This window comes from Mobula hypostoma, chromosome 7 (genome assembly GCF_963921235.1).
Source record: "Mobula hypostoma chromosome 7, sMobHyp1.1, whole genome shotgun sequence".
NCBI lineage: Eukaryota > Metazoa > Chordata > Chondrichthyes > Myliobatiformes > Myliobatidae > Mobula > Mobula hypostoma.
Genome location: NC_086103.1, coordinates 129,096,807 through 129,122,851, shown reverse-complemented (window position 1 = coordinate 129,122,851; position 26,045 = coordinate 129,096,807). Strand labels below are relative to the sequence as shown.

The following is a 26,045-nucleotide window of genomic DNA, read 5'->3' as shown; positions in this document are numbered from 1 at the left end:
TGATCGCTGCAAGTTACGAACTTGAATGCCACCATGAAAAATTAAAAACTTTAAACTATTTTGATATTCTTCAGTTGAATCTGTGTGATGTAGGTCCCACACCACCAGGTTTAGGAAGTTATTACCCCTTAACCATCAGGCTCCTGAACCAGAGTGGATAACTTCACTCACTGGCTGATTCCACAACCCATGGACTCACTTTCAAGGACTCCACAGCTAACGTTCTCAATGCTATTTATTTATTTATGTATTTATTATTTTGTTTTTCTATTTGCTCAATTTGTCGTCTTTTGCACTGGTCTTTTGTCTACTCTCTTGTGTAGTTTTCCATTGATTCAGTTGTGATTCTTTGTATCTACTGTGAATGTCCACAAGAAAATGGATTTCAGAGTAGTATATGGTGACATGTATGTTCTTTGATAATAAATTTACTTTGAACTCTGAATGCAGAAAAGTGATGGAACGACCAACAATTGGCAGTCAGTTACCAGGTTCCCAGGCTTCAAGCAAGATGAAATTGTGTTAAAATAGCATATTTTAAAAGGAAATGTGTCTATTTCATGTACCATTTTTAGTTCTTGGTATCACATTGGAAGCAATTTCAAAGTCTTTGAGAGAAGGCAAAATAGATTTTCTGAAATAAGTTCCATGATTAGACACTTTAGTTATATGGTGAAATTGGAGATGCAATGATTATTCTCAGTGCAGAGAAGGCTAAGAGGAAATTTATTTGAGGTGTTCAAAATCATGAAATACATGTGACGCAAAGATAGATTGGAAAATAAGTCGTGAAGAGGACACAGAATATGCATAGGTTATGTGAGTGGGCAAAAAATTGGCAAGTGCAGTATAATGTGGAAAAGTGTGAAATTGTCCTTTCTGGCAAAAAAACTGAAAATTACATAAGGTACTTTCCTGAAATGTTAAGGCATTCTCTTGTTGCAGTTAGGTAGAGTATTATATTGAAGGTGAAAGAATTATAAGATATTTCCAACTCAGAGTATTAAGGGAACCAAGCAATGTCACAGTCCTGTTAGTATTTAACTTTGCTTTGTAAATAGTAGAGTTGATGTGTTAATGTAATATAATAATTGTTCAGTGTTTTAATGTACCTTTAAATTTTTTTGTCTGTTTATCATTTATTTTTGCTCAAAAAGCATAACTCTAAGAAATCCATTTAATTACATGCCTTGTTACAGCAGCAAAAGTTAAATTAGGGGTAGAAGCTGTGAGGTTAGACTTGGCGGAGACTCAATGGGCCGAATGGCCTACTTCTGCTCTTATATTTTATGGTCTAATACAAACAGGCAGCTCAAAGGGTGAATCTTAAAGTGAGTGAAAGTAGCAGGCTGAAGTATTAGTTTTGGGATTTAAAAATTTAGAGATTAAATTGAACCAACTTGGAAGTAATGGTATCAAAATGTATAATGTGTTAACACAGCAAATGCTGGGAAATACTGTCAGTCAGCTGTTGGAAAAAAGAACAAAATGGTTAATATTCTGACGCCTTTTACACTGTCAGTCCTGATATAAAATCTCGACCTGTAACGTCGATTGGTTGAGTCTGCCTGACCAGCTGAGTTCATGCAGCTATTTATATTTTGCTTCAGACCCTAGCATCTGTTACTCTTATGTTTCAGATCAGTGAACTTCAATCAAATTTTTGATGAGAGTTCTTTAATAATAGGTGGTACAACAATTCTATCTAATTTAAATGTGGCACCCTTTCTCTAAGCCATCTCTTTCTGTTTTGGTGGTTCAAGTTTAATGTTTAATGTTAAGGAGTGACTTTTCTAATTTCATTTGGAAAGTTGTAATCTTTTGAAGAAAAATAACTTATTTATAACTTAATTAAATTGAAAGTAACAGTTGTACTTGCGTTTTAAAGATTATTGACAATAAACTGCATCATGAAAAAAGGAGCAGCAAGCCAGGAAGGAAAAAAATAACTTAGCCGACAGCTTGAATTTTGATATTACTAAGGGAAATCATTGATATTAATTACTGAAAAATTATTAAAATACATATACCACTGTGCAAAAGTTGTGTACATATTTATAGCTAAGGTACCTCAGTCTTTTGCACTGTGTTGTATTTGTCAATGTGCAGTAGAGAGCAAGTCTGTACATCTGGTGGGAATAAAAGATGTTGGGAATGGTAAGGGTGGAGCGCCATGGGAGGGGTGTGGGACAGGTGGCAGAGAAGGAGTGCCAGAGATGTGTGGTGGTGAGATGCAGTCACACCCAGTCCTAAGACACCAAGGTACGTCATTTGATTCCAGACAATTGGTTTATTGATCATTACAGAACACCTCTTTGGTGCTTTTCACTCCCTCCCCTCTCCCTTCTCCTTTTCCCAGCTACAATTCCCTCTCCCTGCCTCTCAGTCCACAATAGAGAGCCATATTAAAATCAGATTTATTATCACTCACACATCTTGACTTTTTTGCAGCAGCAGCAGTACAGAGCATTACATAAAATTTACTACGATACTATGCATAAGTCTTGGGTTACCTAGCTATATATATGTGCCTAAGACTTTGGACAGTACTGTAACTTTGGTATATAATAACGACAGGACATTAGAATGTGAGTGCAGAGGTTTTTAAACACGTTCTAATAAGTAATGTCTCAGATTCTAAGTATTAAATGTAAATTGCTTCTTTATCTGGAACAAATGGAGCTACATTATATTCAAGCTTTCAGATAATTCAATATGACACAGCTTGGACAGCTCTGTATAAAACACTTTATTTTATTCATGCAATTTGTGGCATTATTTGGTATGCTATTCCCCCAGTTATAAGTTGCACTGCTGTATGAAGCTCCAATATTTGAGTACATTGAATAATTGTGAAATATTCTTGGAACTGCACAATAAATGTGATGCAGTTAAACTAAAGTGTGAATAAAAATATAACATTATTATAATCATATAAAGATGTATTTGAATGAAGTCTAATTTTTTTTTCCACTTTTCTTTAGGTTGGAATTCAGATGAATCAGTTAATCCCGGATACCAAAGCTTCACTTAATTCCTTCTCTTCATTTATACGAAGTAACTCTGCTGGTGGGTTATCGTGTCCAAAGACAGATCTGTTTCAGAAATCAAGATCAAAGAAAGCTGTGGAACCCAGGCTTTCAGAAGGTTAGCAAATTAAAACTTGGTGACTCCCACCATAGAAAAAGTTGAGAGAAAAGGAAGGAGGGTCATTTGAATTACAGAAAATGTTAGTGATGAGATGGATTGGAGGAAAAGGGGATAGGGTGAAGAAAGCTTGTGTTGCAAAATTGCAGTGAATGTTAACATTGAGCAAATATGGGGAGAAAATATAATGTGTGAAAGACCACATGGAAGTAGGCAGAGAGCCTTCCAGCTGCCATTCTTTTGCCTGTTTGTTCTACAGTTCAGCTTTTCTGAAGTGTGATTTCTGTATGACAATTGCATACTGAAGACTTGTGTAAAATGTTATTCTGCTACTAACAAGCCTCTTCATGGAAAAGCCTCTTTATACAAAACGTTAGTGTATAAATCTGAACACAGATTTATATACCTCAGTCAGAAGAATTAGTACAGTTATGAGGAGGCACGTCTTTAGCCAAAGGGTAGTGAATCTATGGAATTAATTACAACAGATGGCTGTGGAGGCTCGGTCATTTCATATACTTAAAGCAAGGATTGTTAGGAATGGTGGAGCAGATTCAATGGGCCTAATTCTGCTTCTGTGTCTTATGGTCTAATTATTAACGTACAGTGAGCATTCAATACAAATAGATTGCATTGATGCCAAGGATGGAAAATGTATGGTAATATAGATGAGTTTTTTTTCCTACCAAGCAGACTCGGAAGATTTATTAGATATTTTTACTGCTGTAGGGTTTTGATAATGAAAGGAGAACTATTGTTTCCTTTCTTTGAAAAATTGGTGATGAGAGGCCGTTAACTTAAAATGATCACCAAAGAGACACGAGGATTAACAATAATTTCTTGGATATGGTATGTTTTCCCACAGAATATGATTAAGGTAAAAGTAATGTATCCATTGAAAAAATTAGGCAAAAAATTAAAGCTGAGAATTACAAGGAATAAATTGGAGAAGCTGGAGTATATTGGATTGTTCTGAATGGCTGATTTGTGTGCTGCAAAGTTCTATGCCTCTCTCCACTCAGTAGTGAAATTGTCCTCTGTATATAGGGAGATCAAAAGGATTGATGGCCTTGCAGGTGAAATGTTACTTAACTGATATGCAATATCACGTAAGATTAGTTTAATGAGAATTAAATACTTCACTCTATTCCTGGACCAGAATTATATTTTCAAATCCTATACCATAAGCCCCATTGCCTAAGGTAAATTTTGTTGAGTTCCTGCTTCGCAATTACGAAATTGTATGAATTCCAGTGAGTCCTTCATGATAACATTTTTGTTATGGCTTTGAGAACATAAAGTAAATGGTTGAATTCTCAGTGGAATAGTTTATTCAGATATTGCTGATCTTTGAAGAAAATCCCACACAATAGACTGCTAATTTGCCAACAGTTAAGCCTATTAGCTCCACATAATAGAAAATGGTACTCTATAATTTCTCTGGTAATATTAAAGTATTGTAAAATAATGTAGCATTTAGTTTTAGACAACTCAACTAATTACTGCAGCACCATGAATTGGAACGCTTTGTACGAGTGAAACCTGTTTTTAACCTCTGAACAATGACCAATTGAAAGACTAATAACAAAAATTTAGTCTTGCCACCAGACTAAAATTGCACTTAATTTTAAAGGAACTTTCTTTGACAGCTCTGTTCTATTATCAACATCATCAGTTTTATAAGAAAGCAGCCTTCTTGAAAATATTGCCACTTCTGAGATGACATTAACAAATAAAAATCCAAAATCCGCAGTTGCGTCGTTGTATTATAAATTACTCTAGAGTGTCACATTTAGAAAAGAAATCTGCCTGAATTTCTGATAGTGATCTTAAAAAAAAAGCCCCCAAGAAACTGTGGGCTTAGTTTTACCCAATGCATGTGCATTTTCCACAAGCTACCAGATACAGCACAAAAATACCCAAGACATCTAGTCTGCAGCAGAGTTCAAATGACACATCAACAATTTTGATTTACAAACAATATGGTAAGATGTATCTTTTCCCAAAGTCTCTGGTTCACAAACAACTCTTGTGAGCATATCTTTTTTTTAAATTATTTTATTTATTTTTATTGAAGGAATGACACAATACAGAATATATAATGGATTACATTTTCCTCCATTTTACTTTAGTATCGAACCCCCAAAACAAACCTCCCCCCACCCACCCTCCCCAAACATATCATGGCAGCTAATATATTTACAACACAATTCACAAATACAAGCACAGACATTTCACAACCATACCCCCACACTACTTCAAGGCGACGGCTCACACACATCTGCAACATGTCAGATGATCCAAAATACACTCATATTTACAATTCATCAACCACCCTGTGAGGTAAATTATAAACGTGTTAAATGAGAGGCAACTTCCCAAGTACAATCAAATGCACTCAACTAGTAGGTAATTCCTTAAGACTCCCAAAATATGATAAGAAAGCTCCCCATTTCGAATAGAACTTTTTCACAGACCCCCTCAAAGTGAACTTAATCTTTTCTAATTTCAGAAAAAACATTACATCTTCTAACCAAGCAGCCGCAGTTGGGGGAGTGGCAGATTTCCAAACCAGCAAAATTCTCCTACGGGCCAATAGTGATGTAAATGCAATGATATCCGACTGGCTTGCATTTAAACCCAAATCATCATCTGCCACACCAAATACAGCTATAAGCGGGCGAGGTCTCAGTGTCACCCCCAAAACCTCACTGATAATTTTAAAAACCAGTGCCCAATAGTCATCAAGCCAAGGGCATGACCAAAATGCATGTACTAAACCAGCCGGAGAGAAGGAACACCTGTCACAGCCAGCATCTGTCCCAGGGTATATGTCTGCAAGTCTGGCTTTACTTAAATGTATCGTGTGTAAAACTTTAAATTTTATGAGCCCCAGTCTAGCACATGATGATGAGAAACGAACCCGATTCAATACTTTTGCCCAATATTCCTCCGCCAGATCCATACCGAGGTCATCCTCCCACCTACTCTTAGTTTTGTTTAGATCTTGAACTCCCAAAGACATCAGCTGAGAGTATAGTTCAGAGATCAGCCCTTTATTGTTAAAGCTAAGAGTGAGTTTTTCCCAAAACATAGCAGGTGGTAGAACAGGAAAAGAGGGAAATTTTTCCTTGACAAAGTGGCGAATCTGCAAGTATTTAAAAAAATGATTATGCCTAAGGCCATACTTACGCGCAGGTTATCAAAACTATCAAATATGTTATCAGTATACAAATCCTTAATGCGCATAACACCGTTCAAACCCCATTGTCTGAAAGCTGAATCGAATGTGGAGGGAGGAAATAAATGGTTTTTATGAATGGGGCCCAAAACTGAAGCTGATATGAACTTATAGTGGCAGCGAAATTGATTAAAAATTTTGAGGGTGGAGAGCCCGACCGGGTTAGATGTGAATTGAGAGGATTTCAATGGTAAGGAAGAATACACCAAAGCTGGGAGAGACGAGGAGTGGCAAGACCGTGACTCAAGCAGGCACCAGATTATATCTGGCCAGTGGAGCCAAAATAATACTTCTTGAATGTTTGATGCCCAGTAATAATGAATAAAGCTGGGAAGACCCATTCCACCTACATCACAACTTCTTTGGAGAGTGTGCTTATTAACCCTTGGGACCTTATTTTCCCAAATAAAGGAGGTTATAGCTTGGTCGACTGATTTAAAAAATAACTTAGATAAGAAAACTGGCAAACACTGAAACAAATAAAGAAATCTAGGAAGTATACTCATTTTCACTGACTGAATTCTCCCAGCTATAGTAAGGGGTAAACTGCGCCATCTCTCGAAATCAGCCTTCATTTGGCTAACTTGAGGCCTGTAGTTAGCTTCAAACAGAGATGTAAAAGAGCGAGTAATATGTATTCCTAGGTATACAAAACCATCTTGAGATAAAGGAAAAGGCAAAGATTCCTGTCGGATCTGTAGGGCCAAGTTATAATGGGAAAGCATTTGCTTTTTTGAAAGTTCAGTTTATAGCCAGAGAAGGCTCCAAAATGACCTAATAATGACACAATAGCAGGACTACTACCTACAGGGTCACTAACATAAAGTAAGAGGTCATCAGCATATAAGGAAACACAGTGTTCCATGTCCCCTTTTCTAACACCTTGAAATAATGTAGTTGACTTAAGTGCAATAGAAAGAGGCTCAATTGCAATTGCAAAAAGAAGAGGGGACAATGGGCAGCCTTGGCGAGTGCCACATGTTAATGGAAAATAGTCAGATCGAAAATAATTTGTCTGTATATATGCTAAAGGCGAGTGGTATAATAGCTTAACCCAAGCTATAAATATTCTGCCAAATCCAAATTTCTCCAAAACACTAAACAAGTATACCCACTCCACTCTATCAAATGCCTTCTCCGCGTCCAAGGAGATAACAACTTCTGGACTTGGAGAATCACTGGGTGAATAAACCACATCAGCCAGTCAACAGATATTAAAAAAAGAATTGCGATTTTTAATAAAACCTGTTTGATCATCTGAAATTATCTTGGGAAGGGGACGTTCTAAATGACATGCAAGCACTTTAGCCAAAATTTTCACATCTACATTCAAAAGTGAGATGGGGTGATATGATCCACATTGAGTCGGGTCCTTGTCCTTTTTAAGAAGTAGTGAAATAGCTGCTTGTGAAAGAGAAGAGGGTAAGGAGCCATTCTCCAAAGATTCCTGAAACACTTCTAGAAGGACCGGTGTGAGCTTATCCTTAAAATTTCTTATTAAATTCTATTGGATAACCATCAGGACCTGGGGACTTACCACTCTGCATAGCCATAATGGCATTATTAATCTCTTCCTACCCAAGAGCCCAATCTAGGTTCTCCACCTCCTCTGGTTCAAGAGTTGGTATTTCCAAATTATCTAAAAAACATTCTGTATTTGTTTTATCTGAGGTGAACTCTGAGGCATACAGAGAGGAATAAAAAGTTGCAAAGATGTTATTAATCTCTTTTGGATTGCTTGTCAAGTTCTGGTGCGTGTCTGTTATCTGGGGAGTAAGTCGTGATGCAGCTTGACGTTTCAACCGATGAGCCATAAGCCAGCTCGCCTTGTCACCATATTCATAATAGAGGCCACGTGTCTTAAGAATTAATTGGTCTGATAGGTTTGTAGATAGAAGATTAAACTTTGCTTGCAAATCAACCCGGCTTTTATATAATTCCGCAGTGGGTGCCTCAGAGTATTTTCTATCCAGGTCCAAAATAGATTGCAATAACACTTGCAGTTCCTTCCTACGCTCTTTATTGGCATGTGAAGTATAGGATATTATTTGACCCCTCAAGTAAGCTTTTAAAGTTTCCGAAAGTAAAGAGTATGATACCGACTCAGTTTTGTTAGTCTCGAATCTTGTGAGCATATCTAATTCTTAAATTATGTTCCTCATATTGAATATTTTTTTGCATTTTTCTTTGTCTTACACTTTCCTTACGGCATTAACTTTATTTAATTGAAGCCAAAATATATCATATTTCTGTTGTTTTTCCTAACTACAAATGTTGTGACTTTGAAAAAGGTAAGATGAGATGATTTCAATTCCAATGAAAGTATAATTCTCAACATTATATGTCGTCTGTTGAGTGAATGTGTGGCACTCACTGGACAAGTCAGATTTCAAAATTGGCATTTGAAAGGCTGCTGTATTGAAACAATGTTAGTACTTCAAACACAAACAGTACAGGCTGTTTAGCCCCCAATGTTGTACCAACCCATTAACTTGTTTGAACATCAATCTTGCCCTCCGTCCCACATAGCCTTCCATTTTTCCTTAATCCGTGTGCCTATCTAAGAGTCTTTTAAATGTCCCAAATGTATCTAGCTCTACCACAACCCCTGGGAAGCGCATTCCATGCACTACCACTCTCTTTTTAAAAAAAAAACAACTACCTCTGACATCCCCCTGTACTCCCTAGCAAATGCATTAAAGTTATGCCTCCTTATATTAACCATTTCCACCCTGGGAAAAAGTCTCTGGCTGTCCACTCTGTCAATGCCTCTTACCATCTTGTGAACCTTTATGAAGTCACCTCTCATCCTCTCCAAAGAGAAAAGTCCTAACTCGCTCAATCTATTCTCATAAGACATGCCCTCTAATCCCAGTAGCATCTTGGTAAATCTCCTTTGCACCCTCTCTAAAATTTCCATGTCCTTCCTATAATGAGATGACCAGATCTGAACACAATAAACTGAACTGATCTAACCAGAGTTTTATACAACTGCAATAGTACCTTGCGGCTCTTGAACTCAATCCTCCAATAATGAAGGCCAACACACCACATGCCTTCTTAACTGCCCTATCAACTTGGCTGTATTTTTGTGGGATCTGTGGATTTGAACACCAAAAACGCTGCGTTCCTCCACACTTCTGAGAATCCTGCTGTTAATCTTGTATTCTGCCCTTAAGTTCAACCTCCCAAAGTGAATCATTTCGAACATTTCTGGATTGAGCTCCATCTGCCATTTCTCAGCCCATGTCTGTATCTTATCAATCTCTCATTGTAATCTACAACAATTTTCTACACTATCCACAACACCCCCAGCCTCATGTCATCTGGAAATTTACTAATCCCAGCTTTCCATTTCCTCATCCAAGTCATTTATAAGAAATCTCAAAGAGCAGGAGTCCCAGAACAGATTGCTTTGGAACACCAATGGTCACCAACCTTCAGGCAGAATGAACTCCATTTACAATCACTCTCTGTTTTCTGTGGGCAAGCCAATTCTAAATCCACACAGCTAGGTTTCCTTGGATCCCACACCTGGATTTTTGAATGAGGTATGGGAAACCTTGTCAAATGCCTTAATATACACTATATATATACACACACACACACACACACACACACACACACCACATCCTTCATTAATATGTTTTGTCACTTCCTCAAAAAATTAAATCAGGTTCGTGATACAACCTGCCCCTCTCAAAGCCATGTTGACTATCTCTAATCAGATTGTGTTTCTCCAAATGCTCATAAATCCTGTATCTAAGAGTCCTCTCTAATAGTTTGCCCATCATTGACATAAGACTCGATGGTCTATAATTCCCAGGATTACCCCATTACGTTTTTTGAACAAAGGAATAACATTTGCCACCCTCCAACCCTCTGGCACTACTCCTGTGACCAGTGAGGACACAAAGATCATTGACATAGGCACAGTAGTCTCTTCCTTTGCTTCCCTTAGTAGCCTTGGGTATATCCTGTCCGGCCCTGGGGACTAACCTGTCTTTATGGTTTTCAAAAGTTCTAGCACATCCTGTTACTTAATGTTAACATGTTCCATCATATTAGCCTGTTCTACAATGACCTCATGTTTGTCAATGTCCCTTATACATTAAGGACCTCCTCTATCTCCTCTGACTCCAGGCACATGTATCCTCTTTCATCTCTGATCATTCCTACCCTGACTCTTGTCATCCTCCTGTTCTTCTCATACATATAGAGCACCTTGGGGTTTTTCTTAATGCTACTCATCAATCCTTCTCATGTTCCCTTCTACCTCTCCTGTCCACTTTTAAGCTCCTTCCTCGCTAACTTCTAATTCTCAAAATCCCTGTCTGGTCCTTGCTTTCTAAACTAAGAATGCTTCTTTCTTCTTTTGACTAGATATTGCACATCTCTTGTCAACCAAACATTTCCATTGGGCATCTCCCTGAGTACATTCATTCATTCCCAATTAACATTTCTACGTTCCTGCCTATTTGCATCATCATTCACTCTCCCCACTTAAATGCTGTCCCATACTGTCTATTCCTAGTTTTACACCGTAAAACTGAAAATGAAGTATCTTTGAATAGAGAGTAATTCTATTCTGTAGTTCTTTTGATTTACGTTTTACATTTGTGGTAGAAATGTAATATATTTATGGATTTTCATTTCTATCTCACTGGGCTTTATAAGAAAAATGTTTGCAGATAATATAAACAAAAGTAGTTTATTCTGTTTAACCTTCCATTTTACTTAACAGAAGGTAGGAACATCTTCTTGAGGCCATTGTGCAACCATCTGTAGAAACTATAAGGTATTAAATGCTGTTGCTTTTCACACTTGTCAGTTGTACATAACTATCATGTACAATATTTATTTATTTCACACTCACTTTGCTGTATTTTGTTACATGTATTTACAGACTCTGATTCCTTGAGAAAAAAGACACCAACAAGTGGACACTCTCCATTGCTTTCATCTAGTACAAATATCAGTAAATCAGAAACTTTGTTAAAATCTGATGGAATACGTACCTCTGCGAACGCACCCATCCATAGGAATGTAGCTGATGTTAATATTGAAGTGCCATCTCCTTCTCAGGTAATGTGTAGATATTTGTTATTTCGGCATCTTCGACAACAACATAATGGCTTATTGAATAAGCTGGTCTCAGGTTTTAATTTATGTCTGTGTAAGGGGGTTTCGACTTTTAGGTTACTGTGGAGGCTAATTAAAATGGCGTCTTTGTTATGTTAATCTGGGGAATGCGGCTTTGTTGTGTTAAACGCTGAGAAAGTTTGCGCTAGCAGCTTGTTTTGCTTTAGAGTGTGAAAAGAGGGTGCTATTAACCAATTGGGATAGTTGTTGTGGTTTTGGTGTATTTGAAGATACTGTATGCGCGGGGTTTTGGGGCAGAAGGCAGGAGAGCGAGACAAAGGATGGACGAGGTGCTGTGATGTCCGCTAACGGGGTCGGACCCTGAGGAGGGCATTCGGCAAGGAGACGGAGATGGACTAGGGTGGAGTGTCTGGTCGACCACCGTTGTTGGTCCCAGGCGGCCGGTCGAGGTGGTCCGAGCGGTCGCAGGGTGAAGAAGAAGATCCTTGAGCTCCAACTGTTTTGTGCACGAAGAGATTGAACTTTGATAAGTGTGGCGCCTTTTATTTTCCTTTTATATTTTATTCTCTCTTAATTATATAGTTCCAGTAATATCTATAAACTGTAAATCATTTAATTGCATCTGGTGTATTGTCTGTTATTTGGGCGGGGTGGGGTACCTCACACAGCATCCACACAAACTATTACCCAGTTTGGCGGGGCCGAGGGCTGTTTCCCTAGACGACAGTGAGCCGAGTGACCCTGTGGGTGGCCGGCCGGCGGGGGACTACATCTGTATTTGAAATATTGTTTCAAAAAGTTATCAATATCTGCTCCCAGCAGTCTTAATACAGCTTAATCGTTATCTCAACCTTTCCCTGGACAATAACTTCAGAGAAGAACAGGTCTGTTGTTTGTGATATATTATTAACTTAAGAATTGATGCTGTGGTATAAATGGCATACATTGCTGAATTTATTGTAATGTAAGATTTTCACCTCCTATTTAAACTTCTATAATTCTTGAGGAACACTGGGATCCATGCAGATCAATTCCACAGATGGATTCTTCAATGCACAGATATAATATTTATTAAAATGTTTAGTAAGGTCACATTTTTGGTTCTCCCAACTTTTTGAATTTTGAGAAGAGTTCAGGAACCTCATTGATAATTTATTGGTTAAAACTCTAATACCTTTTCAGAGACTGGAATTGACCATATTTTTTTCTGTCAGTTTCAGTACTTTTAATTTAACACGTGAACCTGAAGTGATGAAGTGTAGATGGTAATAAAGATATCCATTCAGGAAAGATTCAAGCAGTAGATTTTTTTATGTAATGGTTTCATCTTTTGTTTTTTGAGAGTTCATTGTTCTGGAAAAATGCATTGTAATTCTAATTTTTGTTACTTTACCTACTGAAAAATGGATTGAAGCTAAGTTCCAATTCATTTTTGTAGTGTTTGTCAAAAATACTATTTCCTTTTTCTAAATTTCACCATCTTTTTTTTCTCTTTCTTGTCTGAAACAGACTAGTTTCCATTAAAACCTCCTCTAGTACCTTGCCCAAGTGACTACTGCTCATCTGTGAACCTTGAAAAAAAGCACAGCAAAATATTAAACTCTCATTTATTATTATCATTTGTTTTCTTCTATATTAACAAATTTCATGACACATGCTGCTGTTAATAAACCTGATTCTGATTCTTACCTATTTCCATATCTGACACCCTTTTTCACACACTTTCAACGTGGGTTACCAGAGAGTTATGCGAGGGAGGAACCTTCCCTGACATTCTGAGAGGTACTGAGGCAAAATGTACTAGCCTACTTTGAAACCAGATTAGTGAATCTCTCAGCAAATTGATATGGTCATTCAGTTTCTTGTATAAGTTAACCCTTCTACTTACGGAATTACCTTTTCAGTATTCTGTATGTACCTGTATACCTTTTACACTGGAAGTCAGATGGAATTTCAACTATATATACATAATATCAAAATATTGTATTTTGAAGAATGGTAAATTATTAATATAGTTTTTTATATTTGGACATGAAATTATGTAGTCAGTGTCAATGTAATGACAACTTTAAAAGAGAAGTGCATATTTTTCTGTTTGAGTACTTAAAGTAAGTGCTTTATTCTTGACATACTGTAAAACTTTGAGAAATTTGTAGAATTTACACAGTACAGGCCCTTCAGTACACAATGTTGTGCTGACCCTTTAACCTATTCCAAGATGAATCTAACTCATCCCTCCCACATAGCCCTCCATTTTTCTTTCACAAACTCATTTATGTCTGGTTTATCATTGCTTTTAGATTTTATCCATGTACACTGGTATCACAGCTACTAGGTAGTTGATGTATCAATAATGTGAAAACTAAACCTTTCAGAGAATGAGCTCATACAAACATTTTTAAGAGAGTAATATGATGGTTTTCCTTTTTTTAGATAGATCCTACCGTTTTGGCAGCACTTCCTCCAGATATAAGAGAGCAGGTGGAGCAGGCGTTCTCTGCTCGACAGCAGCCCAGTTTTACTGACATCCGTATCAAAGAGTCAATGAGAGGCATTGCCACAGGACATGTGCCTGCATCAATGGGGACACTGATCCTTGAGTTACCAGGAGCTCAGGAAACAAGCAATGCTGCTGGAATGATAGTAGCCCTCCCAGCTTTTTCACAGGTAAAATGCCTGTTGTTATTGTACTTCATTTCTGTGTAAATCTTAAGAAAAGTTTACACAAAATGACCAAATCATCATCTTGTAAATAGGATTTAGTATTCAGGATATTTTATTTTTAGGTTGATCCTGAGGTTTTCGCTGCTCTTCCCCTTGATGTACAAGAAGAACTAAAAACTGCTTATGATCAAAAACATCGACAAGGTGAGAATACTAATAAAACCAGATTCTTCGATAATATCAATCCTAATACAATCTCTTAATATTCAGATTTCTTTTTTTTTCAATGCTGCCAGGCTAAGATGTAATTTTACATAAATGTAATTTGAGGCATCGTGGTAGCAGAGCTGTTAGTGCAACGCTATTACAGCTCGGGGCGTCGGAATTAAATTCCAACATCATCTGTAAGGAGTGTTTATGTACTCTATGGAATGCGTTTTTTCTCCCGAGTGCTCTGGTTTCCTCCCACAGTCCAAAAACTTTCCAGTTAGTAGGTTAATTGGTCATTATAATTTGTCCCATGATTAGGTTAGGGTTAAATCGGGAGTTGCTGGGCGGCGTAGCTCAAAAGGCCAGAAGGGCCTTTCTCGCACTGTCGCTAAATAAATAAATATGTAGATAGATAGATAACATTTTTACCTTCATTGAATAGAATCTATAAATGGGTAAACACAAGGGAGAAATCAATGACATTTCAAATGAAGTAAGGTGCAAGGAGATTATAAAGTGACATTTGTCATCTCTGTTACCAAACATAAATGTATGTGTACATTCATTCATATAATCTAATTTAATAAAGTTTATGTGGTCTGTGAATGTATATACAGAAACTTGAAATATTATTGGCTATGTAAGGGAACATGTGATGGGTAGATTACCACTTCACACTTTGGCTTGCTGTTGACCCAGATCCAAGTCTAAGGAGCATGCATTCAAAAAGATATGAACACATTTGTATTAATTTTATTTTTGAAACATTACAATCTACTATTCACAGATAATCGAACTACCTATCATTCGCAGGAGAAAGAACCAAATCAATATAATTTGCAGATTGGAACAACTTGTCAGTAGTTATGAAAGCTATTTTATTACTCTTCTACATCTTTAAACAACTACCTAACAATTGAAGAAAACATGCCAGGAATGCATTAACCTAAATATCCATGTGTATTGCTAGCATTTTGTTTAGTTGGGATCTAACAATGAAATAGTTAGCGTCTGAAGTTTCCCTCCTTTTTATCTTTTTTTAACTAGTTGTCATTTGAGTGACATTTCATAGTATAAGCAGCTTACTATATTTCTTTCTATATTTTTCTTGCTATATGGCTGTATCTTTATATTTTTACTTATAGTTAATAAAACTGGTTATGATTACCGGAAAAATCATTGAATTGTATGTGACAGTTTAAGCAGTATTAAATATTTCTGATAGCTGTGTTGACGGTATTTACACGTGGGGCCATCCCTTCTTCTATTTAGGTTTCCTGATCCAAGCTATGAAGCTGCAAAGAGATTCAGAGGTGCCTCTGGGGCACATTGGGAGGGAGATTTTTTTTTTCTTTGGGTCATCTTCTTGGTATACAGTTCCAGATGGCAGTCACAATCCATTGCTTTACTCAAGGGACATCCTTGTATATGAGAGCCTACACAGAGAATGTAATTTGGTTATTCAACCCACCTTTCATTTAGTTTCATAACTGAAGGATGTGGTAGATGATGGTCTAGAAAATGATAAGGAAGCAAAATAATTATTCATTGTTGTGATTTGCTTAGATGGTAGGGCATGTCAGGAATTTTAGATGGTAGGGTATGTTAGGCAGTAGGAAGAAATTGAATGGAACTTGAAGCTTTTCGTGTGACTTGAGTGGTACTTAAAGATATAAGAGTGTATAAAGTAGAGTCTTGTGGGGTAATCTTTGAAGAAGTTGTAAAATACAATTTCTTACTGTTTTAGGCCTGAAAAGTCAGTTACTACAGTTGAAGAATCCTCTTCCTGAAAAATCAAAGAAACGGTTTAAAAAGAAGAATCATACCAGTCCTATTAAAGCTCTAAGTCCTCTTAAAAATAAGTTAATGGTCAGTCCACTTAAAGTACTGCCTGACTTGATTCGACATGAACACCAAGGCAAAGAAAAAAATCAGGTAATATTGTGCTGTACACTAACTCTGGTTCAGTAGTAAATTGTGTTTAGTTTTGAACTTGCTGAATATTTTATTTTAACATAGATAATTTGCACATAAAACTGCTAAAATCTGTTCTTTTCCTTTATCTTCATGATATTCTGACTGGCAGTTTTGTCTATATTTTCAAGAAGTATTCATGTATCCTGTCTGGCCCCAGAAATTTATCTACATTAATGCTTTTCAAAATTTCCAGTATATCCTCTTTCTTAACCAACATGTTCCAGCACGTTTAGGCTGTTCTATTCGACCTTACAGTCATCAAAGTCCGTCTCAGGTAAATGCTGAAGAACGTACTCATTAAGGACCTCTCCTCTGACTCAAAGTGCACTTCATCCTTTATCCCTGATTGGTCCTACCCTCGCTCTAGTCATCCTGTTCTTCAGCCAACATTCTGTCTTAGAATGTATCAATTGCTTAATTTAATCAAATTGACAAGTTTTTATTTGCTTACAGAGTGATCCTGTGGCTTCCACATCTGATCATCAGGCTATCGCATCCCCACAGCATGATACCTGTGCTGACTCAGTGTACCTGAGGGCTAACCTTGCCGGAGCCTACGAACTGAAAGATGTAAAATCACTTCTAAAAGAATGGGTTACAACAATTGGAGGTATGTCTAACATAATAGTAGTACCTTGACATAATCTTTTTTATGCTTGACATCATAACTTGATTCATGAAATGTAAATTGTTACTGAATAAGAATGTGGTAGCTCCTAGAACACAAACTTGTGAGGAGTGGGATTAAGCCAATCAGTCCTTCCAGTCTGCTTCACCATTTAATGATATCAGCGCTGATCTAATTGCAACTTTCGTTCTGCAATCCCGACTAGCCATGGTAACATCTGGCTCCTTTGCTTATTGCAAATCTGTTTAACTTTACCAGTGTTGGCGTGTAGCCAAGTGTTTAAGGCGTTCGTCTAGTGATTTGAAGGTCGCTAGTTGGAGGCTTGGCTGAGGCAGCGTGTGTGTCCTTGAGCAAGGCACTTAACCACACATTGCTCTGTGACGACACCGGTGCCAAGCTGTATGGGTCCTAATGCCCTTCCCTTGGACAACATTGGTGGCGTGGAGAGGGGAGACTTGCAGCATGGGCAACTGCCGGTCTTCCATACAACCTTGCTCAGGCCTGCGCCCTGGAAACCTACCAAGGCGCAAATCCATTGTCTCATGAGACTAACAGATGCCTATTATTAACTTTACCTTGAAAGTATTGAAAAGTTCTGGTACCACAGGCTTTGAGGAAGAGAATGCCAAAGTTTCTCAATTCTCGAGGGAAAAAGTCTACCTTTTCATCACTACTGAAGTCCCAGTGATGCCAGATTATCAGAGTTGTACTCCACTCCAATGTTCAAAGTTCACTTCAAAGTTTGATGCGTTGCGTATTCAGAGATGCTCTTCTGCACACTGCTCTCGTAACAGGTGTTTACGTGAGTTACTGTTGCCTTCCTGTCAGTTTGAACCTGCCTGGTCATTCTCCTCTGACCTCTCTCCTTAACAGGGTGTTCTCACTCACAGAACTACCACTCACTGGATATATATATTTTGCACAATTCTCTGTAAACCCTAGAGACTTGTGCGTGAAGATCCCAGATTAGCCATTTCTGAGAGACTTAACACCCCATCTAGCACGAGCAATCATTCCACGACAATCACTTAAGTTATATTTCTTCCCCATTCTGATGTTTGATATGAACAACAACAGAATTGCATGCTTTGATGCATTGAATTGCTGCCACATGATTGGCTGATTAGTTATGTGTATTAACAAGCAGGTACACATGTGTACCGAGTAAAGTGGCCATGATGTATACTGTGGAGAGCATTCTAACTGGTTGCATCACCATCTGGTATGGTGGAGCGACTGCACAGGATCAGAAAAGGCTGCAGTAAGTTACAAGCTTAGCCATCTCCATCATGGGCATTAGCCTCCCCAGCATCCAGGACATCTTCAAAAGGCGATGCTTCAGAAAGGCGGCATCTGTAATTAAGGACCCAAGACATGCCCCCTTCTCATTGCTACCATCAAGAAGGAGGTACAGGAGCCCAAAGACACACACTTAACCCTTTAGCTACAGCTTTGTCCCCTCTGAATTCTGAATGGACAATGAACCCATATACACTTCCTCAGTGTTCTTTTGCTCTCATTTTACACAACTTATTTAATTTTTAAATTTTTTTATTGTAAGTTGTATTTTTTTTATTATGTATTACAATGCATTGCTGCCACAAAACAGATTGCATGACATATGCCAGTGATATTAAACCTGATTATAATTCTGAAGGAAACATATGACCAAGGAGTTAATATATATAACTAATGATGGAGGAGACCTGTCAAGAATATAAGAAGTGCAGGGAGATACTTAAAAAGGAAATTAGGAATGGAAGGAAGGATCACAAGAAATCCCTTGTAGATGGGATTAAAGTGAATCCAGAGGCTTATTAAATGAAAATGAAAACAAGGTAGGGCCCATCAGGACAAGGGGGGTGATCTGTGCTAGAGCTAGAAGGTATACATAAGGTTCTGAATGAATACTGTACACTGGTGTTCACAAAGGAAACATTTTGTAGCTGAATGATTCAGTGAAGGGGGGTCAGTGAAAGTCAAAAGCAGATCTCCATAAATAAAGGGGAGGTTCTTTAATGCCTAGACAGGTCTAAAGATGAATAAGTCCCCAGGACTGATGGGATTTAGCCCAGGCTGCTGCAGGATGCAAGGAAATAGCTTGCTGGGGCTCTGGCTAAGGTTTTAAAATGTTTACTGGATGAAAATAAGGTAAAATGACTGTAGAACAGACATGATCCCTCTTTTCAAGAAAGGCAGCAGGGAAAAGCCAAGTAACTCTTGAACTATGAGCCTAACATCAGTGGTAAGGAAAATGCAGAACATAATATTTGAGAGAGAGCATTAATGATTATCTGGAAAAGCAAGGCCTAATCACAGGCAGTCCAACGAAGTTTTATTAAAGGCAGATTCTGTTTGACCAATTTGATTGAATTAAATTCTTTGAAGACGTAACCGAATTTATTGATTCTGGAAGTATGTGTGGTTTACATGGAATTCAGTAAAGCCTTTGAATCAGTTTCTCATTGTGGGACCTTGTCAAAGTTGTAGATTCCAGGGCAAGTTGGTAAACTGGATCCAGATTGGCTTGGTAATGGGAGACAGAGGATGGTGATAGAGGGTAGCTTTTATGATTGGATGCCATAAGACTAATGGTATCACACATAGATCAATGCTGGGAACTTGGTTGATTGTAATATGCATGAATGAGCGTTTGAATAACAGCCAGCCAGAGATCAGGAGTATGAGGAGGAGTAGCCCAATCAGGTCAGTGAGTGTGCATTAAAAAGTAGCGCTTAGCAGGAGTTTCAGCGTTTGAACAGTGATCAATCAGAGATCAGAATTCATTAGCAAGAGCAAGTTAAAAGACGTGGCAAGCGGAGCAGCCTTTGTTAGAGTGGACAGTGTTAGAGTGGGGATTTTGAGGCTGTAGCTTTTTGAGGCTTCAGTGAGAGAAGGGGAAAGCTCTAGGTAGATTTTTTTTGAGTTTATTTATTGTTTCTTTCTTTATAATTGCACAGTTAGAGCAGCAGGATAGTTGAACCTTTCTCTTTTGGGATGTGCAAGGCAGGGAGACCTCCAGTATCCCTGACGGCTTCACCTACAAGAAGTTCATCTGCGTTAAAGAGTTAAAATTGGAGCTGGAGCTGGATGAACTCCGGATCATTCATGAGGCTGAGGGGGTGTAAGATAGGACATATAGAGAGGTAGTTACACCCGAGGTGCAGGAAACTGGGTGACAATCAAGAAGGTGAAAGGGGTTAAGCGGCCTGTGCAGAGTACCCCCATGGCCATCCCCCTAAACAACAAGTACACCACATTGGATCTAGCAGACGAAAGTCAGTCAGGTTTCTGGCACAGAATCTGGCTCTGTAGCTCAGAAGGAAAGGGAGGAGAAGAGCTGCGCTGTGCTGAAAGGGGATTTGTTAGTTTGGGGAACAGAAAGGAGGTTCCGTGGTTGAGAGCGAGATTCCCAGATGGTATACTGCCTCCTGGCTGCCAGGGTCCGCGATATCTCAAATCGAGTCCTTAGCATTCTTAAGTGGGAGGGTGAGCAGCTCCTGCTTATGGTCATGCTCCATATAAGTACCAGTGACATAGGTAGGAAGAGGGACGAGGTTCTGCAGAGTGAGCGCAGGGAATTAGGTGCTAAGTTATCTCCATCCAGGCTTGTGATCTCAGAACTGCTACCCATGTCATGTGCTAGTGAGACCAGAAATAGGAAGATCATACAGTTTAATACATGACTAAGGAGTTGGTGTAGGTGGTGGGGGGGGGGGGCTTCAGACTTTTTGATCATTGGGCTCTCTTCCAGGGCTGCTGGGATCTGCATAGAAGAGACAGTTTGTACCCACATTGGAGGGGGAGTAATATTCTGGCAGGGATACTTACTAGTACTGCATGGTTGGGGAGGAGATTACAGGGAGACAGGAACCAGAGTGCCAGAACAGATAATGAAGTGGTTGTGGAAACAGATGTTAATACCTCATACAAAGTCAGGAATCAAAAGGTTGTGTATATTTCAAGAAGTATTATAGGAACGACAGGTGAGCTCAGGGCATGGATGAACACATGGAATTACGATATTGTAGCTATTAGTGAGACTTGGTTTCTGGAGGGGCAGGACTGGCAGCTCAATATTCTGGGGCAACACACACATCTCCTATTCTGGGGTTCTGTTGTTTTAGACATGATAGAGCAGGAGGGATTAAAGGGGGACAGTGGCATTACTAGTCAAGGAAAATGTCACAGCAGTGCTCAGTCAGGACAGATTGCAGAACTTGTTTAGTGATGCCTCATGGGTAGAACTAAGGAATAAGAAAAGTATGACCATGTTACTGGGGCAGTGTTACAGACCACCTAAATCCATGGGATTTAGAGAAATTTGTAGAGAGATCACAGACTATTGAAAGATTCAAAGAACATTTATTATCAAAGTATGTATGCAGTATCAGTATACAGCCCTGAGATTCATAAAACAAAAAAAAATATGGAACCCATTCAAAGATAAACATCAACCCCCCCCCCCCGCGTGCTAGAAGAAACAAATCGCGCAAATGGCAATCAAAAACAAACAAGCGAAAAACACAAAATCAAAAGAGTCCAGGCATATTCAGTTCAGCTCAGTGTTCATTATCTGCAGTCTGCCCTGATTCAAATCGCCCAAAATAGCAACAAAATAAAGGAGCGACCAGAAACACGTTGTAACATGAGCTACAGAGTCAAAACATAAATCACGTCAATTAAACCTTGCCTAAATCCCAAAACTCTGGCACCATCCTCTGGCAGCATTGAGAGAACGATCATCTGAATGCAGAGACCTTCCTCTGGGAACAACAAGCAAGAGGGGGAGAGATAGTGCTGTACACTCCCTCGCCTTGATGATTTTAATCTTTATTGGTGCTTTGATCATCAAGAAATGGAATCGATCATGGCCTCACATCCTGTCTCTAGGCTTCTTAGCCTCGAGGCTGCATGCCTCACAGAACACCCTCAGAGACAGTAAAGCTTAATCAGCCCAAGAACACACCACCAAAATGTAGATCACAGGCTCCAACAGTAACAGATCCACATTTGAAAGAAAAGAAGTGAACCATCTGGAGGACATCGCCCTTGGTCGTGTTGTTTGCTGACACCATTTTTTATCCACCTTTCAGCTTCTGCACAACCCCTCACTGACTGTAACCCAACTGGGAGAAATACAAGATTGTGATAGCAGGTGTTTTTAACTTTCTACCTATTGACTGGGACTGCCATACTGCAAAAGGACTAGATGGGATAGGTTTATCAAATGAGTTCAGGAACATTTCCTTAATCAGTACATAGACATCCCAACAAGAGAGTGTACAATACTTGATTTCTTGTTAGGGACTGAGACAGGGCGAGTGACAGAAGTTTGTATAGGGAAACACGTTGTATCTACTGATCATAATGCCAATAGTTTCAAGGTAATTATGGAAAAGGATCTGTCTGGTTCTTGAGCTGAGATTCTAAATTGGAGAAAGGCCAATTTTGATGGTATCAGAATGGATCTGGCACGTGTGGATTGGGACAGACTGTTTCCTGGCAAAGGTGTACTTGATAAGTGGGAGGCATTCAAAAGTAAAATTTTGAGAGTGCAAAGCTTGTACTAAAGCAGAATCAAAGGCCAAGTTTACAGTTTTAGGGACCCTTAGTTCTCGAGAGAGATATTGAGGCCCTGGTTAAGGAAAAAAAAAAAGATGCATAGCAGGTATAGGCAGGTAGGAACAAATGAGGTACTTGAGTATAAGAAATGCAAGAGAACATAAAGAAATTGGGAGGGTTAAAAGACGGTATGAGGTTGCTCTTGTAGACAAGGTGAGGAGAATCCTAAGGAATTCTACAGTTATGTTAAGAGCAAGAGGATTGCAAAGGACAAAATTGGTCCCCTGGAAGATCAGAATGGTGATCTATGTATGGAGATAAGAGATGAGGGAGATGTGAAATTGATTTTTTGGCATCTGTATTTACTCGGTGTGGCGCGTGGCCAAGTGGTTAAGGCGTTGGACTAGCGATCTGAAGGTCGCGAGTTCGAGCCCCAGGCGAGGCACCGTGTTGTGTCCTTGAGCAAGACACCTAACCATACACTGCTCCAGTCCACCCAGCTGAAAATGGGTACCGGCAAAATGCTGGGGGTTAACCTCACGATAGACTGGTGTCCTATCTGGGGGGGGTGGGAGAGTCTCGTACTCTCAGTCACTTCACGCCACGGAAACCGGCATAAGCACCGGCCTGATGAATCTATAAGGCTCGGGACAGACTTTAACTTTAACTTAACGTATTTACTTGGGGGACAGACACAGTCTATAGAAGTGAGACAAAGCAGCAGCAAGGTCATCAACCCGATACAGAGGAGGTGTTTGCTGTCTTGAAGCAAATCAGGGCGGACAAATCCCCAGGACCTGATAAGATGTTCCCTTGGATGCTATGGGAAGTATGAGCAGAAATTACAGATGTCCTATCAGATATTTAAATCATCCTTAGCAACAAGTGAGGTAGTGGAGCATTGGAGGATAGCTAATATTGTTCTGCTGTTTAAGAAAGGCTCCAAGAATAAGCCAGGCAATTATAGTCCATAAGTCTGACATCAGTAGTGGGAAAGTTTATGCGAAAGCTTATTGGAAGGTATTCGAAGAGACCGGATATATGAGTATTTGGATGGACAGGGATTGATTAGGGTTAATCAGCATGGCATTGTGCTTGGTAGGTTGTGTCTAACCAATCTTAGAGTTTTTTTGAGGATGATACCAGGAAAGTTGATGAAGGCAAGGTAGTGGATGTTGTCTACGTGGACTTCAGCAAGGCATTTGACAAGGTCCCACATGGGAGATAGGTCAAGAAGGTTCAGTCACTTGGCATTCAATATGAGATATTATATTGGATTAGACATTGGCTTTGCTGGAGAAGCTAAAGAGTGGTAGTAGATGGTTGCCTCTCTGACTGGAGGCCTGTGACAAGTGGAGTGCCACAGGGAATGGTGCTGGGTCCGTTGTTGTTTGTCATCTATATCAGCGATCTGGATGATAATATGGTAAACTGAATCGGCAAATATGCAGATGATACCAGGACTGGGCATGTAGTGAACAGAGAGAAAGACTAGTAGAACTTGCAGCAGAATCCGGATCAGCTGGAAAAATGGATTAAAAAATGGCAGATGGAATTTAACGCAGACAATTGCGAGGACCAACCAGGGTAGGTTTTACACATTGAGTGTTAGGACACTGAGGTGTGCGGTACAACAAAGGGATATGGGAATACAGGTCCATAATTCCTTGAAAGTGGCATCACTGGTAGATAAGGTCGTAAAGACAGCTTTTGGCACCTTAGCCTCCATAGGTCAAAGTAATGAATACAGGAGTTAGGGTGTTATGTTGAAGTTGTACAATGCCTATAAAAAGTAGTCGTCCCCCCCGCCCCGGAAGTTTTCATGTTTTATTGTTTTACAACATTAAATCACTTGGCTTATTTTAACACTGATCAACAGAAGAAGACTCATTCATGTCAAAGTGAAAATGGATCTCTACAAAGTGATCTAAATTAATTATAAATATAAAACACAAAATAATTGATTGCATAAGTATTCAGCTCTAATATGACACACCAAATCATCACTGATGCAGCCAATTGGTTTTAAAGTCACATAATTAGTTAAATGGAGATCACCATGTGCAGTCAAGGTGTTTCAATGACTGTAGTAAAAATACACCTGTATCTAGAAGGTCCAACTGCTAGTGAGTCAGTATCCTGGCAAAGATTATACCTTGAAGACAAGAACACACCAAGCAACTACATGAAAAGGTTATTGAAAAGCACAAGTCAGGAGATGGGTACAAGAAAATTTCCAAGTCACTGAATATCCCTTGGAGTACGGTTAAGTCAATCATCAAGAAATGGAAAGAATATGGCACAATTGTAAATCTGCCTAGAGCAGGTCATCTTCAAAAACTGAGTGACCATGCAAGAAGAGGACTAGTGAGGGAGGCCACCAAGAGATCTATGACAACTTGAGGAGTTACAAGCTTCAGTGGCTGTGCCTGGATGCTTTACCAGTTGCAGCTTTATGGGAGAGTGGCAAAGGAAAAGACATTGTTGAAAATAACTCACATGAAATCTCAGCCAGAGATTGCCAGAAGGCATGTGGGAGACTCTGAAGTCAGCTGGAAGAAGGTTCTATCATCTGATGAAACCAAAACTGAGCTTTTTGGCCATCAGACTGAATGCTATGTTTGGCATAAGCCAAACATCGCATGTCATCAAAAACACACCATCCCTACAGTGAAGTATGGTGGTAGCTGCGTCATGCTGTGGGGATACTTCACTGCAGCAGGCCTGTGAAGGTAGAGGGTAAAATGAATGCATGAATACAGGGAAATCCTGGAGGAAAACTTGATGCTGCCTGCAAGAGAACTGCAACTTGGGAGATTTGTTTTCTAGCAAGACAAAGACCCCAAGCATAAAGCCAAAGCTACACAAGAATGGCTTAAAAACAACGAAGTTAATGTCCTGGAAGGGCCAAGTCAGAGCCCAGACCTCAATTCAATTGAGAATATGTGGCTGGACTTGAAAAGGGCTGTTCACTCTTGATCCCCAGGCAATCTGACAGAGCCTGAGCAGTTTGTAAAGAATGGGAAAAAATTGCAGTGTCCAAATGTGCAAAACTGATAGAAACCTATTCACACACACTCAAGGCTGTAATTGCTCCCCAAGATGTATTTACTAAATACTGACTTAAAGGAGCTGAATACTTATACAATCAATTATTTTGTGCTTTATATTTGTACAGTAATTAATTTAGGTCACTTTGTAGAAATCTGTTTTCACTTCGACAGTCTTTTTCTGTTGACCAGTGTCAAAAAAAACAAATTAAATCCACTATGATTCAATGTTGTAAAACAATAAAATATGAAACTTCCAAGGAGGGGTAAATACTTTTTATAGACGCTATATAAGACATTAGTGCGGCCTAATTTAGAGTGTTGTATGCCGTTTTAGTCACCTACCTACAGGAAAGATATAAATAAGATTGAAAGTGCAGAGAAACTTTACAAGGATGTTGCTGGAACTGGGGGACCTGAGTTATTAAGGAAAGAATAAATCGGTTAGAACTTTATTCCC

The 26,045-nt window shown here is 39.0% G+C and overlaps 1 protein-coding gene across 4 annotated transcripts in view; it reads left to right on the top strand.

Annotated features, from left to right (window-relative positions):
* rev1 (REV1 DNA directed polymerase) overlaps nt 1–26,045 on the top strand; it is a 119,927-nt gene that overhangs the window by 87,675 nt on the left and 6,207 nt on the right. For all 4 annotated transcript variants that reach the window (XR_010018701.1, XM_063053985.1, XM_063053983.1 and 1 more), the window contains exons 16-21: nt 2,985–3,147; nt 11,295–11,473; nt 13,925–14,158; nt 14,278–14,359; nt 16,113–16,300; nt 16,796–16,952. Coding sequence is in view for 3 of the 4 variants with exons in the window: in XM_063053985.1 (XP_062910055.1) it covers nt 2,985–3,147; nt 11,295–11,473; nt 13,925–14,158; nt 14,278–14,359; nt 16,113–16,300; nt 16,796–16,952 (1,003 nt within the window). In the remaining variant the exon portion in view is untranslated. The remainder of the gene's footprint in view (nt 1–2,984; nt 3,148–11,294; nt 11,474–13,924; nt 14,159–14,277; nt 14,360–16,112; nt 16,301–16,795; nt 16,953–26,045) is intronic.